The sequence below is a fragment of the Hyla sarda genome, chromosome 6 (genome assembly GCF_029499605.1).
Source record: "Hyla sarda isolate aHylSar1 chromosome 6, aHylSar1.hap1, whole genome shotgun sequence".
Taxonomy (NCBI): Eukaryota; Metazoa; Chordata; class Amphibia; order Anura; family Hylidae; genus Hyla; species Hyla sarda.
The window spans coordinates 180,882,560-180,900,797 of NC_079194.1; the positions used below are offsets into that span (position 1 = coordinate 180,882,560).

Below are 18,238 nucleotides of genomic sequence, written 5' to 3' on the forward strand. Positions count from 1 at the left end.
GTACGCCCCCTCCACACCCTCTCCCCATACAGTTCTTTGGGAGAGGCGGGGAGGCACGAACGCTGCCTCTCCCATAGAACTATGTGGAGGAAGCGTGTCGGCTACGGCTTCATGCTGCAGCCGGCACACCTCCTGCACGGGAGAGCCGCGACAGAGCCGTGGCCCCATGCAGAAGATCGCAGGGGGTCTCAGTGGTGGATAGGGGATATGTTGTATTTTGCTGCAGATGTCCTTTAACCCCTTCAGGACTGAGCCCTTTTTCACCTTAAGGACTCAGCCCTTTTTTGCACATCTGACCACTATCACTTTATGCATTATTAACTCTGGGATGCTTTTACCGATTATTCTGATTCCAAGATTGTTTTTTTGTGACATATTCTACTTTATGATTGTGGTTTTCATTGTTACTTGCATCCTTTCTTGGTGAAAATCCCCAAATTTCATGAAAATTTTGAAAATTTTGCATTTTTCTAACTTTGAAACTCTCTGCTTGTAAGGAAAATGGATATTGCAAATAAATAATATATTGATTCACATATACTTGCATCATGATTTGCATATATTTGCATCATGAAGTTGACATGTTTTTACTTTGGGAAGAGATCATAGGGCTTCAAAGTTCAGCAGCAATTTTCCAATTTTCCACAAAATTTTCAAAACCAATTTCTCTTGAGTAAGGAAATACCTCACATGTGGATGTCAAGTGCTCTGTGGGTGCACTACAAGGCTCAGAAGGGAAGGAGCGACAATGGGATTTTGCAGAGTGAGTTTTTCTGAAATGGTTTTTGGGGGGCATGTCGCATTTAGGAAGACCCTATGGTGCCAGAACAACAACAAAAAAAAAAACACATGGCATACTATTTTGGAAACTACACCCCTCAAGGAACGTAGCAAGGCATACAGTGAGCCTTAACACCCCACAGGTGCTTGACAAATTTCTGCTAAAGTTGGACGTGAAAATGAAAAATTAGATTTTTTTTCACTAAAATGCTGGTGTTACCCCAAATTTTTCATTTTCACAAGGGGTAATTGGAGAAAAAGCCTCCCAACATTTGTAACCCCATTTCTTCTGAGTATGGAAATACAATGCTCAGAAGAGGAAGAGCACCATTGAGCGTTTGGTGAGAGAATTTGGTTCGAATAGAAGTGGGAGGCCATGTGTGTTTACAAAGCCCCCTGTGGTGCCAGAACAGTGGACCTCCCCACACATATGACCCCATTTTGGAAACTACATCCCTCACAGAATTTAATAAGGGGTGCAGTGAACATTTACACCCCACTGGCGTTTGACAGATCTTTGCAACAGTGGGCTGTGCAAATGAAAAATAAAATTTTTCATTTTCACGGACCACTGTTCCAAAAATCTGTCAGACACCTGTGGGGTGTAAATGCTCACTGCACCCGTTATTACATTATGTGAGGGGTGTAGTTTCCAAAATGGGGTCACATGTGTGGGGGGGGTTCCACTGTTCTGGCACTATGGGGGCTTTTAAACACACATGGCCTTCAATTTCAGACACCTTCTCTTGCCAAAATCCCAATGGCGCTTCTTCTCTTATGAGCATTGTAGTGTACCCGCAGAGTACTTTACATCCACATATGGGGTATGTTCTTACTCAGAGGAAATGGGGTTACAAATTTTGGGGGTGCTTTTTTCCTATTCTCCCTTGTGAAAAGGAAAAATGTAGGGTAACACCAGCATTTTAGTGAATTTTTTTATTTTCACATCCAAATTTTACGAAAATTTGTCAAACACCTGTGGTGTATTAAGGCTCACTATACCCCTTGTTACATTCCATGAGGGGTGTAGTTTCCAAAATGGGGTCACATGTGGGTATTTATTGTTTTGTGTTTATGTCAGAACCGCTGACATAAAAAATCTGCCACCCCTGTGCAAGTCACCAATTTAGACCTCAAATGTACATAGTGCGCTCTCACTTCTGAGCCTTGTTGTGCACCCACAGAGCACTTTACATACCCACATATGGGGTATTTTCGTACTCAGGAGAAATTGCGTTACAAATTTTGGGGGTCTTTTTTTTCCCTTCTACCGCTTGTGAAAAGTATGGGGCAACACCAGCATGTTAGTGTAAAAAAAAAATTTTTTTACACTAACATGCTGTTGTAGACCCCAACTTTACCTTTTCATAAGGGCTAAAGGGAGAAAAAGACCCCCAAAATTTGTAACACAATTTCTCCTGAGTACGGAGATACCCCATATGTGGCCTTAAACTGTTTCCTAGAAATACGACAGGGCTCCGAAGCGAGAGAGCACCATGCACATTTGAGGTCTAAATTGGGGATTTGAATCCGCCACAAAAATACCCTACGGCAGTGTTTCCCAAACAGGGTGTCTCCATCTGTTGCAAAACTCCCAGCATGCCTTGACAGTCAGTGGCTGTCTGGCAATACTGTGAGTTGTTGTTTTTCAACAGCAGGAGGCTCTGTTTTGGAAACAGTGCCGTACAAGACTTTATTTTATTTATTTATTTTTTATTGGTGGTGAGGGGGACTGTGTAGGAGTATGTAGTGTTTTACTTTTTATTTTGTGTAGTGTAGTGTTTTTAGGATACATTCACATGGGCAAAGGTTTACAGTGAGTTTCTCGCTGGGAGTTTGAGCTGCGGCGGAAAATTTGCTGCATCTCAAACTTGCAGCAGAACTCACTGTAACATACATTCACATGTGGGGGGGGGGCAAACCTCCAGCTGTTGCAAAGCGACAACTCCAAGCATGCACTGACAAACCATACATGCTGGGAGTTGAAGTTATGCAACAGCAGGAGGCACATTGGTTGCAAAACACTGAGAGTTTATTACTTAACTCAGTGTTTCACAACCAGTGTGCCTCCAGCTGTTGCAAAACTAGAACTCCCAGCATGTACAGTCTCTCAGTGCATGCTGGGAGTTGTACTTTTGCAACTTCTGGTGGCACACTGGTTGCAAAACACTGAGTTAGGTAACAAACTCTGTTTCACAACCAATGTGTCTCCAGCTGTTGCAAAACTGCAACAACCAGCATGCATTGACAGCCGAAGGGCATGTTGAGAGTTGTAGTTTTGCAACAGCTGGATGCACTTTTTCATAGAAAAAATGTGCCTCCAGCTGTTGCATAACTACAACCCCCAGCATGCACAGACTTCTAAAGGGCATGCAGGCAGTTGTAGTTGGAACTCCAGCTGTTGCAAAACCACAACTCCCAGCATGCCCTTTGGCTTTTCATGCTGAGTTGTTGCTAAGCAACAGCAGGAAGTGACCAGGCCATACCTCCTGCTGTATCCTGCCCCGGTACTGCCACCGCTGCTGCAGCCGATCCTGCTTCTCCTGTCGCCGACACCGATCCTGAGGGGACCCCCGCCGGACCAGGGTAAGGTAGGAGAACCCCGCCGGCGCCGATCTCCGCTCCGATCGCCGTCCCCAGCAGGTCCGTGATTGATCGGTCGTTCCGACCGATCAATCACGTGATCGTGAGGCGGCACCCGTGCCACCTCACTCCTGCTGAGTAAGGGTGAATGGGGCTGTCTCCGGCAGCCCCATTCACCCTTTTTTTCCAGGCCTCCAGAGACTCGATTGACCCGGAATAATCGCAAATCGCGTGTCTGAATTGACACACATTTGCAGCGATATGGGAGGACCTCAGGACCCCCCTGGGCGATATGCCGGGATGCCTGCTGAACAATATCAGCAGGCATCCTAGTCCGGTCCCTGCCCGGCGAGTGGCAGGGGCCGGAAGAACGCAGGGCGTACCCATACGCCCTGAGTCCTTAAGGACTCGGAAACAGCTGCGTATGGATACGCCCTGCGTCCTTAAGGGGTTAAAGGAGTACTGTAGTGAAAAAGTTTTCATTACCTCTGTGCCCGGGTGGCAAAAACTAAAAAAACAAACTTTAACTCACCTACCGGTTCTCCGGTACTGGTCTTCTTCCTGCTTCCTGGGGACGGTGAGTCATACTGTGCTCAGCATATCGCTGGCCGCAGTGATGTCCTGCCTCGGCCAGTGATAGGCTGGGCGCACTGTCAAGTAAGGAGCCCGGGCAGCAGGGAGAACGGAGGGCCAAGGTGAGTTAAATTTAGTTTTTTTTGTTTTTGCAGCCCAGGCACAGAGGTAGTGAAAACATTTTCACTACAGTTCTCCTTTAAGGTCAAAATTGTCTTCGTCCTTAAGTGTATGCAATGCATTCAGAAAGTTTTCTCTTATTATTCTGCACTCAATACCCCATAATGACAAAGTGAAAACAGAATGTTAGAAATCGTTGCTAATTTATTAAAAACAAAGTTGATCGCAGCGTCTAAAACGGGAGAAAACAGTTGCCGGTTAGCTCAGCGGCTGTTCGGGACCGCTACGGTGAAATCGAGAGGACAGCGGGGGGGTGCTTACCGTCCTCCTCACTGTCAAATCAGTGTTCTATTGCTCCAAGCCTGCCATGCAGACTGGAGCAATTGAGCACAGATAACACTGATCAATGCTATGCTATGGCATAGCATTGATCAGTATATGCAATCAAATAATTGCATGTAATAGTCCCCTATGGGGACAAAAAAAAAAGTGTAAAAAAAAAGTTAATAAATGTGATTTAATCCCTTCAGTAATAAAAGTTTGAATCACCCCCCTTTTCCCATTTAAAATAAATGCATGCATAAATGTCCATACTATAAAAAATATAATGGTAATTAAACCGAACAGTCAATGGCGTACACGTAAAAAAAAAAAAATTGCATATTTTTGGTTACTTTGTATGCCCTAAAAAAATTTAGAAAGCCATCAAAAAGTCCCATCAAAACAAAAATGATAATTTCTGATCATGGTGCAAAATATGAGACCTCATACATCCCTGTATGTGGGAAAAATAAAAAAGTTATAGGGCTCAGAAGATGACAATTTTAAACATACTAATTTTGGTACATGTACTTATAATTTTTATAGTAGTAAAATAAAATAAAACCTATATAAATAGGTTGTAACCGTATGGACCTATAGAATATAGATATGGTGTCATTTTTCCCAAAAAGTGCACTGCGTAGAATCAGAAGCCAACAAATATTTTTTTTCTGGTTTCGCCGTAAATTTTGTGGTGAAATGATTGATGTCATTACAAAGTACAATTGGTGGTGCAAAAAACAAATCCTCATATGGGTCTGTAGGTGCAAAATTGAAAGCGTTCTGATTTTTAGAAGGTGAGGTGGTAAATAACCTGTGGTCCTTAACCCCTTAAGGACGGAGCCCATTTTCACCTCTAGGACGAAGCCCTTTTTTGCAAATCTGACCACTGTCACTTTAAACATTAATAACTCTGGAATGCTTTTAGTTATCATTCTGATTCTGAGATTGTTTTTTCGTGACATATTCTACTTTAACATAGTGGTAAATTTTTGTGGTAACTTGCATCCTTTCTTGGTGAAAAATCCCAAAATTTGATGAAAAAATTAAAAATTTAGCATTTTTCTAACTTTGAAGCTCTCTGCTTGTAAGGAAAATGGATATTCCAAATAAATATTTTTTTGGATTCACATATAAAATATGTCTACTTTATGATTGCATCATAAAATTGACGTGTTTTTACTTTTGGAAGACACCAGAGGGCTTCAAAGTTCAGCAGCAATTTTCCAATTTTTCACAAAATTTTCAAACTCGCAATTTTTCAGGGACCAGTTCAGGTTTGAAGTGGATTTGAAGGGTCTTCATATTAGAAATACCCCATAAATGACCCCATTATAAAAACTGCACCCCCCAAAGTATTCAAAATGACATTCAGTAAATGTTTTAACCCTTTAGGTGTTTCACAGGAAAAGCAGCAAAGTGAAGGAGAAAATTCAAAATCTTCATTTTTTACACTCGCATGTTCTTGTAGACCCAATTTTTGAATTTTTACAAGGGGTAAAAGGAGAAAATGTATACTTATATTTGTAGCCCAATTTCTCTCGAGTAAGCACATACCTCATATGTCTATGTAAAGTGTTCGGCGGACGCAGTAGAGGGCTCAGAAGCGAAGGAGCGACAAGGGGATTTTAGAGAGTACGTTTTTCTGAAATGGTTTTTGGGGGCATGTCGCATTTAGGAAGCCCCTATGGTGCCAGAACAGCAAAAAAAAACAAAACACATGGCATACCATTTTGGAAACTAGACCCCTTGAGGAACATAACAAGGAATAAAGTGAGCCTTAATACCCCACAGGTGTTTCACGACTTTTGCATATGTAAAAAAAAAAATATATATATATTTCACTAAAATGTTGGTTTTCCCCCAAATTTCAATTTTTTTAAATGGTTAATAGCAGAAAAGACCCCCCAAAATTTGTAACCCCATCTCTTCTAAGTATGGAGGTACCCCATAAGTGGACCTGAAGTGCACTGCGGACGAACTACAATGCTCAGAAGAGAAGGAGTCATATTTGGCTTTTTGAGAGCAAATTTTGCTCGGGGGGCATGTTGCATTTAGGAAGCCCCTATGGTGCCAGAACAGCAAAATAACCCCCACATGGCATACCATTTTGTAAACTAGACCCCTCACAGAATGTAATGAGGGGTACAGTGAGCATTTACCCCCCACTGGTGTCTGACAGATCTTTGGAACAGTGGGGTGTGCAAAATCTTTCATTTTCACGGACCACTGTTCCAAAGATCCGTCAGACACCTGTGGGGTGTAAATTCTCACTGCACCCCTTATTACATTCCGTGAGGGGTGTAGTTTTCAAAATGGGGTCACATGTGGGTTTTTTTTTTTTGCGTTTGTCAAAACCGCTGTAACAATCAGCCACCCGTGTGCAAATCACCTCAAATGTTCATGGCGCACTCTCCCTTCTGGGCCTTGTTGTGCGCCCCCAGAGCACTTTGCGCCCACATATGGGGTATCTCCGTACTCGGGAGAAATTGCGTTACAAATTTTGGGGGGCGTTTCTCCCTTTTACCTCTTGTGAAAATGAAAAGTATAGGGCAACACCAGCATGTTAGTGTAAAATTTTTTATTTTTTTACACTAACATGCTGGTGTAGACCCCAACTGTTCCTTTTCATAAGGGGTAAAAGGAGAAAAAGCCCCCCAAAATTTGTTAGGCAATTTCTCCTGAGTACGGCGATACCTCATATGTGCCCCTAAACTGTTGCCTTGAAATACGACAGGGCTCCAAAGTGAGAGCGCCATGCGCATTTGAGGCCTGAATTAGGGACTTGCATAGGGGTGGACATAGGGGTATTCTATGCCAGTAATTCCCAAACAGGGTGCCTCCAGCTGTTGCTAAACTCCCAGCATGGTTGGACAGTCAATTGCTGTCCAGAAATGCTGGGAGTTTTTGTTTTGCAACAGCTGGAGGCTCCATCTTAGAAACACTGCTATACAATACATTTTTCATTTTTATTGGGGAGGGGGGGTGGGGGGGGCAGTGTACGTGTGTATATGTAGTGTTTTACTCTTTATTTTATGTTAGTGTAGTGTAGTGTTTTTAGGTTACATTCACACTGGCGGCAGATTACACTGAGTCTCCCGCTAGGAGTTTGAGCTGCGGCGGAAAATTTGCCGCAGCTCAAATTTGTAGCGGGGAACTCACTGTAATCTGCCGCCAGTGTGAATGTAGCCTGTACATTCACACGGGAGGGAGGTCAAAACTACAACTCCCAGCATGCACTGACAGACCATGCATGCTGGGAGTTGTAGTTTTGCAACAGCTGGATGCACACTGGCTGGAAAACCTTGAGTTAGGTTCTATGACCTAACTCAGTATTTTCCAACCAGTGTGCCTCCAGCTGTTGCAAAACTGCAACTCCCAGCATGTACTGATTGCGGAAGGGCATGCTGGGAGATGTAGTTATGCAATGGCTGGAGGCACGCAAGTACAACTCCCAGCATGCCAAGACAGCCTTATGCTGTTCCTGAATGCTGGGAGTTGTAGTTTTGCAAGATTTAGAGGGGTTCAAGTTGTAAATCACTGTCCAGTGGTCTCAAAACTGTGGCCCTCCAGATGTTGCAAAACTACAACTCGCAGCATGCCCAGACAGCAAACTGCTGTCTGGGCATGCTGAGAGTTGTAGTTTTGCAACATCTGGAGGGCTACAGTTTGAGACCACTTAGTGATCTACAACCTGAACCCCTCTAAATATTGCAAAACTACAAGTCCCAGCATGCCCACACAGCAAACAGCTGTCTGAGCATGCTGAGAGTTGTAGTTTTGCAACATCTGGAGGGCCACGGTTTAAAGACCACTGTAAACTGTGGCCCTCCGGATGTTGCTAGGCAACAACTCACCTAGCAGGACCCGGAAGCCGCCGCCGCCACACGTGGGAGATCCCCGCATGGAGGATCGCGCTCCGGGATCCAGGTAGGGACCTTCGGCGCCGATCTTCCCTGGACGGTTCCCCCGTTTTGCCCGGACACCGATAGGTGGGCAAAGCGGGGGAACCGAACTTAAACCCCCCCCTCCCCCGGTCTGCTATCGGTCGGTCGCTCGGCCGACCAATAGCAGGGATAGGAGGGGTGGCACCCCTGCCACCAAATTCCTATCCCTTTAGGGGGATCGAGGGTGTCTCGGACACCTACGATCCCTCTTATTTTTCGGGTCACCGGGTCACCAGTGACCCGTATGACCCGGAATCGCGCAGATCGCAGGTCTGAATTGACCTGCGATTTGCGCGCATCGCGGTCATGGGGGGGTCTCAGGACCCCCCTCGGCGATGTGCCGGGATGCCTGCTGTTAGATAACAGCAGTCATCCCGGCCCGATCACCGCTACCGGTGACGCGGCGCTCCCGGAACCCCGTGACGTACATGTACGTCGCCGCTCGCCAAGTAACACTTCGCGGCGCCGTACATGTACGTCGCTCGTCGTGAAGGGGTTAAGGGGTTAAAAACTCTGTATCATACTTTTCCCCTTGCTCAAATTGTGTGAGCTCCCAGCAGGAGAAAGTGGGTGTTCCCCAGCAGTCGGGACGTCCATGAAGTCTGCGAGATCTTTACCTCAGCATACCCTGCACACACTTGCTGAATTTGGTCACCTGCCAGGTCAGAAGGAGACCAAACTAACTGTTTGACTTGCTGCAGGGGACAGAACAGAGCCACCTAGTGGCCGTTTTTTCAATCACATTAAAGACATATAAATGTTGAGAATTTTAACAGAAAGTAAAAAGCAAAGTGTCTTATAATTACATAAGGAATAATATATTTAAAGTTTAGTTTGGTGACAGGTACTCTTTGATTATTTGATAAAGGAAAGTTGGAACAACTGGGACTCTTCCTGGAACTGGAGAGCTAGACACTCCATAGAGTAAGTAAATCATTGGGTAAGAAGGGCCTTGGTCACTCTGGCTAAGTTCAGATTGGAGAAACTTTCAGAAGGTCAACCATCATAGCGCTCAACCAGTCTTGGCTTTATGGTAGAGTAGCCAGAAAGAAGCCTCGCTTTAGTAAAAGTCACATGAAAGCCCATCGGAAGTTTGCAAAAGTCACCTAAAGGACTCCCAGACTGTGAGAAACAAGATTCTGTGGTCTAATGAAACCTAGACTGAACATTTTGGCCTTAATCTTAAGTGTAATGTCTGGCGGAAACAAGGCACTGCTCGTCAGCAGCATCTGTTTTTCAGCGGCTGGGACAGGGAGACTGGTCAGGGTTGAGGGAAAGCTGAATGGAGCAAAGTATGAAGACGTTCTAAAAGGGGCACTGTCAGAATCTAAAGCTTTTTATTTGTTACACAAAACATTAACCTTTCAACCTTTCTAATATTCTTCATAAAAAATGTTTATCTCCTTTTTATAGAAATCATTGCTTATAAAAAAAAGAAAAAGATCACTACGGGTCCCCATACCATCGAGAACATAATGCTGTTTGGCCGCAACATAATCCTTAACCCAGCTGAAGCACAGGCTGGGACAAAGTCCTGGAAGTGAGAGCAGGACTAGCACTCCTCTGTGCTCACTCTTGTCCTGTCTATCAGACTTCTGTCTGAAAACAGAGAGGATGGGTTACAGGGAAGCCTGCTCTGTGACTGGATGAAAAGACCCAGCACAGCACAGTGAATGTTCACTGCTTGTCTCAGACATGCCCCTTCCTGAGCAGTGGATGTCAGAATGAGTGAGCAGTAGCACAGAGGGATTTATGGGCCAAATACAGAAGCTATACACATAACATTTCGTTCAATTAAATAAATAAATTCATTATTGTTGTCCGCCCTTGTTTACATAGGACTATGTGGGACTTTTAGTTTTCCTCCATCAGATGACTGTACCTAATGTAAAGAGGAACCTTTGTGGGATATAAGTCTGTGCAGATGCTAAACCAGCTGGGAGTGCAGGAATATTTTAGCTCAGATCCTCAGAAATGTGGTTGCTGTTGTGGGTGAGCATAGACTATCTATAACCCAGGCTGTACGACAGGGTCAGTATAAGATATGTAATGCTTTATATATTCACAAATTAGTTGAACTATTTATATAGATCACATCGGATTATAAGCTATAAAATGATGTTCAGTAGGGAAGCTGAAAACTCACATTTAGAAATAGCTTATGTAACCTGCGTGCATCTCTTAATAAACATCAGTATTTCATGAAAGAGACAACTTCTTGGTAACTCACTGTTTGATGTCGACATATAAACGATGGGTGTTTTCTTCAGATGATCAATGAATGCATTGTATACTGGAAAGCGAGACATATTCTGTAAGTATAGGAAACAGAGACAGAACTTAAAGGGGTACTCCACCCTTAGACATCTTATCCCCTATCCTAAGGATAGGGGATAAGATGTCGAGGGGCATTATACCCCTTTAAAGCCCTGAGGCTCTAATGCAAACTCTGTACCAAGCACCCACAACAGTCACATGCTGTTTATAGTATTGATGTTTTAAGTGTTGATCACAACCACTGGAAGCCCTTTACTTTTGCCCTTGAAGGGAACATATTGGAGGGGAACTCATCCAAAAAGTGTACCACTTTTGTGGCATCAGTCACAAATTCTTGTGCAAGACCTGTTTTGCACAAAAATGTGCAACTTTTTACTACTTTATGCCATGCCTGTCACAAGCAATATGGCTGCATCCAAACCACAGGCAAGTATGTAAATTAGCATAATAGTATTAAATTACTACAGAAGTTATTGCATTAAAGGGGTATTCCAGGCAAAACCCTTTTATATATATATCAACTGGCTCCAGAAAGTTAAACAGATTTGTAAATTACTTCTATTAAAAAATCTTAATCCTTCCAATAGTTATTAGCTTCTGAAGTTTTCTGTCTAACTGCTCAATGATGATGTCACGTCCCGGGAGCTGTGCATGATGGGAGAATATCCCCATAGGAACTGCACAGCTCCCGGGACGTGAGTCATCAGAGAGCAGTTAGACAGAAAACAACAACTCAACTTCAGAAGCTAATAACTATTGGAAGGATTAAGATTTTTTTTAATAGAAGTAATTTACAAATCTGTTTAACTTTCCGGAGCCAGTTGATATATAAAAAAAAAAGTTTTGGCCTGGAATACCCCTTCAATTTCTCAAAAACAACAATGAACTAGGTTACATTAGTCATAGTGTAATGTAAATGAAACCTATACATGTGTGCAAAACATGGCTAACTGTCCGTCATGTAAGAGTGTGAAAATGCCCAATGGAATTCCAATAGAAAACAGCAAACTGACTCAAATCATTATATATTAACCAGGTATTAACAGATAGTAAGAAGGACTTACGAAGAGAAAAGACGGATCAAGACATGTAATGGAAGAAGAAGGGCCAATAGGTGTGAGCTGAAATATGGGTATGCCCCTATGAATGGCATCAGGCCTGGGGTGCAATCCAATAACAGTCCCAGAGATCATAGATGACGTTAAACTTGTCAAAATTGTCTATTACCACAGCTGTGAGATAATCTATCCCCCTGACATCCTTTACACTAGTCAAGAGTTCTAGATTTAATGGAGAAGCCAAACTCTTCCAGTGTTTAGAGATGGGACCTCTGGCAGCCATCAGAATGTGCATGAACAGTTTAACCTCTTAAGGACTAATGACGTTGTGGAACGTCATGGCACCCTGGGCTTTAAGGACCAATGATGTCCCACAACGTCATGGGGACAGAGATCGGAACAGCATTCCTGCTGAAATCGTTCAGCAGGCATGCCTTGCAAATGCCTAGGGGGGTCTCGATGTTGCCAAACTACAACTCTCAGCATGCCTAGACTGCCCAGGCATGCTGGGGGTTGTAGTTCTGTAACATCTGTCCCTTCAGATTTTGCAATTTTCATGACATTTTTGAAAATTGCTGCTCTACTTTGAAGTCCTCTAATTTTTCCAAAGAGTAAAAATATGTCCATTTTATGATGCCATCATAAAGTGGACATATTGTATTTGTGAATAAAAATAAAATTTATTTGGAATATCCATGTTCCTTACAAGCAGAGAGCTTCAAAGTTAGGAAAATGCTAAATTTTAAACATTTTCATGAAATTTGGGAATTTTTCACAAAAAAAGGATGCAAGCAACGCCGAAAATTTACCACCAAAATAAAGTAGAATATGTCACGAAAAAACAATCTCAGAATCAGAATATTCGGTAAAAGCATCTTAGAGTTATTAATGCTTAAAGTGACGGTGGTCAGATGTGCAAAAAACGCTCTGGTCCTAAGGTGTAAAATGGCCTGGTCCTTAAGGGGTTAAGACAGGGCTTGCGTAGGGAAGAGGCAAAAAGATTCAAGAAACAAGCCTTAAGTGTCAGGGTTGTATTCCAGGACCTGATGGACAACATTACACATGTTTCTCAAGAAAAGCTGTATGAGAATGTCATCCCAACAGAGATGTGTGAGTAACCCCTGAGCTACATTATATCTCCAGCATACTGGGGATATCACAGGGTCAAAATAGTGCAACAATTCAGTGGTATGATACCAATGCATAAGGCATTTGTACTGATTCTGCCTATTAATCATGCATGGGGAGGTTTTAACTGCCTGGCTCCAACTGATCCCCATTAAGCATCAGACAAAGGCACACCCAAATAATCTTCCTGCTTGAGCACATATGAGGGGCGTGGTGGGCCTTCTGGGGGATTGGAAAGCAAATAGAATATATAGCTGAAATAAGACCTCTAGTGGAGGCATTAGAACATCACAGGCATTTACAGACAGTGGGGAGGGATACCATAGTGCTATTGTACAGGAACTAGGCATAATGGGGAAGATGTATCAAAACCTGTGTAGGGGAAGAGTGGGGCAGTTGTCCATAGCAACCAATCAGATTTCTTCTTTCATTTTTCACAGGCCTCTTTAAAAATGAAAGAAGCGAGCTGATTGGTTGCTATGGGGAACTGCACCACTCTTTCTCTACACATGTTTTGATAAATCTCCCCCTATGTTTATTTGGAGATGAGCGCTGACCAGAGGAAACTGTTTGGGTGGAAAGGAGCAAGCTAGAGCTTCTCAATTGGCATCTACTTGGAAGACTCAACCAGGCCAGGATTCTGTGAAGATGAGTGGCCCAATGGTATTGGAGCAAGTCTGGTACTGCCATGATGTTCCCTGAAATATAGTATATGATGCTAAAGCATTGGGTGCAGTACAGGTGTCTGTACCAGGTGGAACTTCTGGTGTCTATGCCTAAATGTGGGAAAGTATTATCGTATAAAGTATTGTAGAATGGGATCAGTCAGATACCAAAGTATTTTAGGGATAACTTTAGCCATAGATAAGTTGGAACAGAACTAGGAAAGAAGGTCACATTGGGACATATAATGGAAGAGCTATAGTTTAAAGGGGTACTCCGGTGAAAACCTTTTTTCTTTGAAATCAACTGGTGGCAGAAAGTTAAACATATTTGTAAATTACGTCTATTAAAAAAATCTTAATCCTTCCTGTACTTATTAGCTGCTGAATATTACAGAGGAAATTCTTTTCTTTTTGGAATGCTCTCTGATGACATCACGAGCACAGTTCTCTCTGCTGACATTATTATAATAATAATAACGCTTTATTTCTTGTTGAACCCAAGTCCCCAGCACTGCAAGGCAGCAGTGCTTACCACTGAGCCACCATGCTGCCCTTAGCATACATCTACTATGCATGGTTTCAAAAATGGACAGAGATGTCAGCAGAGAGCACTGTGCTTGTGATGTCATCAGTGTTCCAAAAAGAAAGGAATTTCCTCTGTAGCATTCAGCAGCTAATAAGTACTGGAAGGATTAAGATTTTTGAATAGAAGTAATTTACAAATATGTTTAACTTTCTTCCACCAGTTGATTTAAAAGAAAAAAGGTTTTCACTGGAGTACCCCTTTAACCCCTTAAGGACCCAGCCATTTTACACCTTAGGACCCGGCCATTTTTTGCACATCTGACCACTGTCACTTTAAACATTAATAACTCTGGAATGCTTTTAGTTATCATTCTGATTCCGAGACTGTTTTTTCGTGACATATTCTACTTTAACTTAGTGGTAAAAATTTTTGGTAACTTGCATCCTTTCTTGGTGAAAAATCCCAAAATTTGATGAAAAATTTGAAAATTTTGAATTTTTCTAACTTTGAAGCTCTCTGCTTGTAATTTAAATGGATATTCCAAATATTATTTTATTTTATTCACATATACAATATGTCTACTTTATATTTGCATCATAAAATTGACGAGTTTTTTCTTTTGGAAGACACCAGAGGGCTTCAAAGTTCAGCAACAATTTTCCAATTTTTCACAAAATTTCCAAAATCACAATTTTTCAGGGACCAGTTCAGGTTTGAAGTGGATTTGAAGGGTCTTCATCTTAGAAATACCCCATAAATGACCCCATTATAAAAACTGCACCCCCTAAAGTATTCATAATGACATTCAGTCAGCATTTTAACCCTTTACGTATGTCACAGGAATAGCAGGAAAGTGAAGGAGAAAATTCACAATGTTCATTTTTTATACTCGCATGTTCTTGTAGACCCAATTTTTGAATTGTTACAAGGGGTAAAAGGAGAAAAAGTATACTTCTATTTGTAGCCCAATTTCTCTCGACTAAGCACATACCTCATATGTCTATGTAAAGTGTTCGGCGGGCGCAGTAGAGGGCTCAGAAGGGAAGGAGCGACAAGGGGATTTTGGAGCGTACGTTTTTCTGAAATGGTTTTTGGGGGGCATGTTGCATTTAGGAAGCCCCTATGGTGCCAGAACAGCAAAAAAAAAACCACATGGCATACCATTTTGGAAACTAGACCCCTTGAGGAACGTAACAAGGAATAAAGTGAGCCTTAATACCCCACAGGTGTTTCACGACTTTTGCATATGTAAAAAAAATTTTAAAAAATTTCAATAAAATGTGTGCTTCCCCCCAAATTTCAAATTTTTGCAAGGGTTAATAGCAGAAAATAGCCCCCAAAATTTGTAACCCCATCTCTTCTGAGTATGGAGGTACCCCATAAGTTGACATGAAGTGCACTATGGGCGAACTACAATGCTCAGAAGAGAAGGAGTCATATTTGGCTTTTTGAGAGCAAATTTTGCTCGTGGGCATGTCGCATTTAGGAAGCCCCTATGGTGCCAGGACAACAAAAAATACCCACATGCCATACCATTTTGGAAACTAGACCCCTTGAGGAACGTAACAAGGAATAAAGTGAGCCTTAATACCCCACAGGGGTTTCACGACTTTTGCATACGTAAAAAAAAATAAAAAATTTTCACTAAAATGTGTGTTTCCCCCCCAAATTTCACATTTTTGCAAGGGTTAATAGCAGAAAATACCCCCCAAAATTTGTAACCCCATCTCTTCTGAGTATGGAGGTACCCCATAAGTTGACCTGAAGCGCACTACGGGCAAACTACAATGCTCAGAAGAGAAGGAGTCATATTTGGCTTTTTGAGAGAAAATTTTGCTCGGGGGGGCATGTCGCATTTAGGAAGCCCCTATGGTGCCAGGACAGCAAAATAACACCCACATGGCATACCATTTTGGAAACTAGACCCCTTGAGGAAGGTAACAAGGGGTACAGTGAGCATTTACCCCCCACTGGTGTCTGTCAGATCTTTGGAACAGTGGGCTGTACAAAATTTTTAATTTGCGCAGCCCACTGTTCCAAAGATCTGTCAGACACCAGTGGGGTGTAAATTCTCACTGCACCCCTCATTACATTCCGTGAGGGGTGTAGTTTCCGAAATGGGGTCACATGTGTTTTTTTTTTTTTTTTTGCGTTTGTCAAAACCGCTGTAACAATCAGCCACCCCTGTGCAAATCACCTCAAATGTACATGGTGCACTCTCCCTTCTGAGCCTTGTTGTGCGCTCCCAGAGCAGTTTGCGCCCACATATGGGGTATCTCCGTAGCCGGGAGAAGTTGCATTACAAATTGTGGGGGGCTTTTTTACCTTTTACCTCTTGTCAAAATGAAAAGTATAGGACAACACCAGCATGTTAGTGTAAAAAATTTATTTTTTTACACTAACATGCTGGTGTAGACCACAATTTCACCTTTTCATAAGGGGTGAAAGGAGAAAAAGCCCCCCAAAATTTGTTAGGCAATTTCTGCCGAGTACGGCGATACCCCATATGTGGCCCTAAACTGTTGCCTTGAAATACGACAGGGCTCCAAAGTGAGAGCGCCATGTGCATTTGAGGCCTGAATTAGGGATTTGCATTGGGGTGGACATAGGGGTATTCTACGCCAGTGATTCCCAAACAGGGTGCCTCCAGCTGTTGCAAAACTCCCAGCATGCTTGGACAGTCAACGGCTGTCCGGGAATACTGGGAGTTGTTGTTTTGCAACAGCTGGAGGCTCCATTTTGAAAACAGTGGCGTACCAGACGTTTTTCATTTTTATTGGGGAGGGGAGGGGGGCTGTGTAGGGGTATGTGTATATGTACTGTTTTTTACTTTTTATTTTATTTTGTGTTAGTGTAGTGTAGTGTAGTGTTTTTAGGGTACAGTCACACGGGCGGGGGGGTTACAGCGATTTTTCCGCTGCGAGTTTGAGCTGCCGCGCAAAATTAGCTGCATCGCAAACTGCAGCCTGATACTCGCTGTAAGCCCCCTGCCCATGTGAATGTACCCTGTACATTCACAAGGGGGGGACCTCCAGCTGTTGCAAAACTACAACTCCCAGCATGCACAGTCTATCAGTGCATGCTGGTAGTTATAGTTTTGCAACAGCTGGAGGCATACGGGTTGGGAAACACTGAGTTAGGAAACAGACAGTGTTTCCCAACCAGTGTGCCTCCTGTTGTTGCAAAACCACAACTCCCAAACATTCTCAGGCATGCTGGGAGTAGTAGTTCAGCAACATCTTTAGAGCCAGATGTTGCCGAACTACAACTCCCAGCATGCTTGGAGTTGTAGTTTGCAACATCTGGAGGACTACAGTTTGCAGACCACTAATACAGTGGTTCCCAATCTGTGCCCTTCCAGATGTTGCAAAACTACAACTCCCAGTATGCCAAAACTGTCCAGGCATGCTGGGAGTTGTAGTTCTGCAACATCTGAAGGGCCAGATGTTACAGAACTACAACTCCCAGCATGCCTGGACAGTAAGGGCATGCTGAGAATGTGTAGTTTTGCAACATCTGGAAGGGCACAGTGGTCTCCAAACTGTGGACCTCCAGATGTTGCAAAACTGCAACTCCCAGCATGCCCAGACGCCAAGGGCTGTCTGGGCATGCAGGGAGTTGTAGTATATAGCGTCCCAATACAGCAATGCATGTCGCTTTACGGCGACGTGCATTGCTGTAAAGGGCCCGACCGCGGCTGAAGATACACTCACCTGTCGCCGCCGCCGCCATCTTCCTCGCCGGGATCCGGGTCTTCAGGGATGAGGTAAGTACCGGGGCCGGTCCCCAGCACTCCCCCGTCCCCCGCCGCGTCCTCCGGTCTTCCTCCCGTCCTCTCCAGACTTTCATGGGCCGGGCAGGACGGGAGGAAGTAACCGCCCCCCTCCTGCGATTGGTCGGTTAACTAACCGACAGATCGCAGGGTATAGGAGGAGGTGGCAGGCTTGCCACCTCGCTCCTATATATTAGCATGGTCCCGGCTGTCTGTGACAGCCGGGATCCTGCGAAATTACCAGGCAGTCGGGTCCCAGAGACCCGATCAGCCCGGTATCGCCGCAGATCGCAAGGGCGATTTCCCTTGCGATTTGCGGCGATCGCCGACATGGGGGGCATACATGGCCCCCCTCGGCGTTTGCCCTGGATCCCTGCTGAAGGATTTCAGCAGGGATCCGCTTCCGATCTCCGCCGGGTGAGCGGCGGAGACCAGGAAAAGACATGACGTATGCATACGTCATGGGTCCTTAAGACCCAGGGTGTGAA

The 18,238-nt window shown here is 43.7% G+C and overlaps 1 protein-coding gene across 2 annotated transcripts in view; it reads left to right on the forward strand.

Moving 5' to 3' along the window:
* Positions 1-18,238, forward strand: part of LOC130276496 (blastomere cadherin-like) — a 220,022-nt gene that overhangs the window by 50,786 nt on the left and 150,998 nt on the right. Inside the window, exon 1 of one of the 2 annotated variants that reach the window (XM_056525964.1) lies at positions 13,300-13,450. The exons of the other annotated variant lie outside the window; for it this stretch is intronic. Coding sequence (XP_056381939.1) covers positions 13,436-13,450 — 15 coding nt within the window. The 5' untranslated portion in view covers positions 13,300-13,435. Of the gene's footprint in view, positions 1-13,299; positions 13,451-18,238 lie in introns of those variants that run through there. 2 annotated transcript variants of the gene reach the window in all.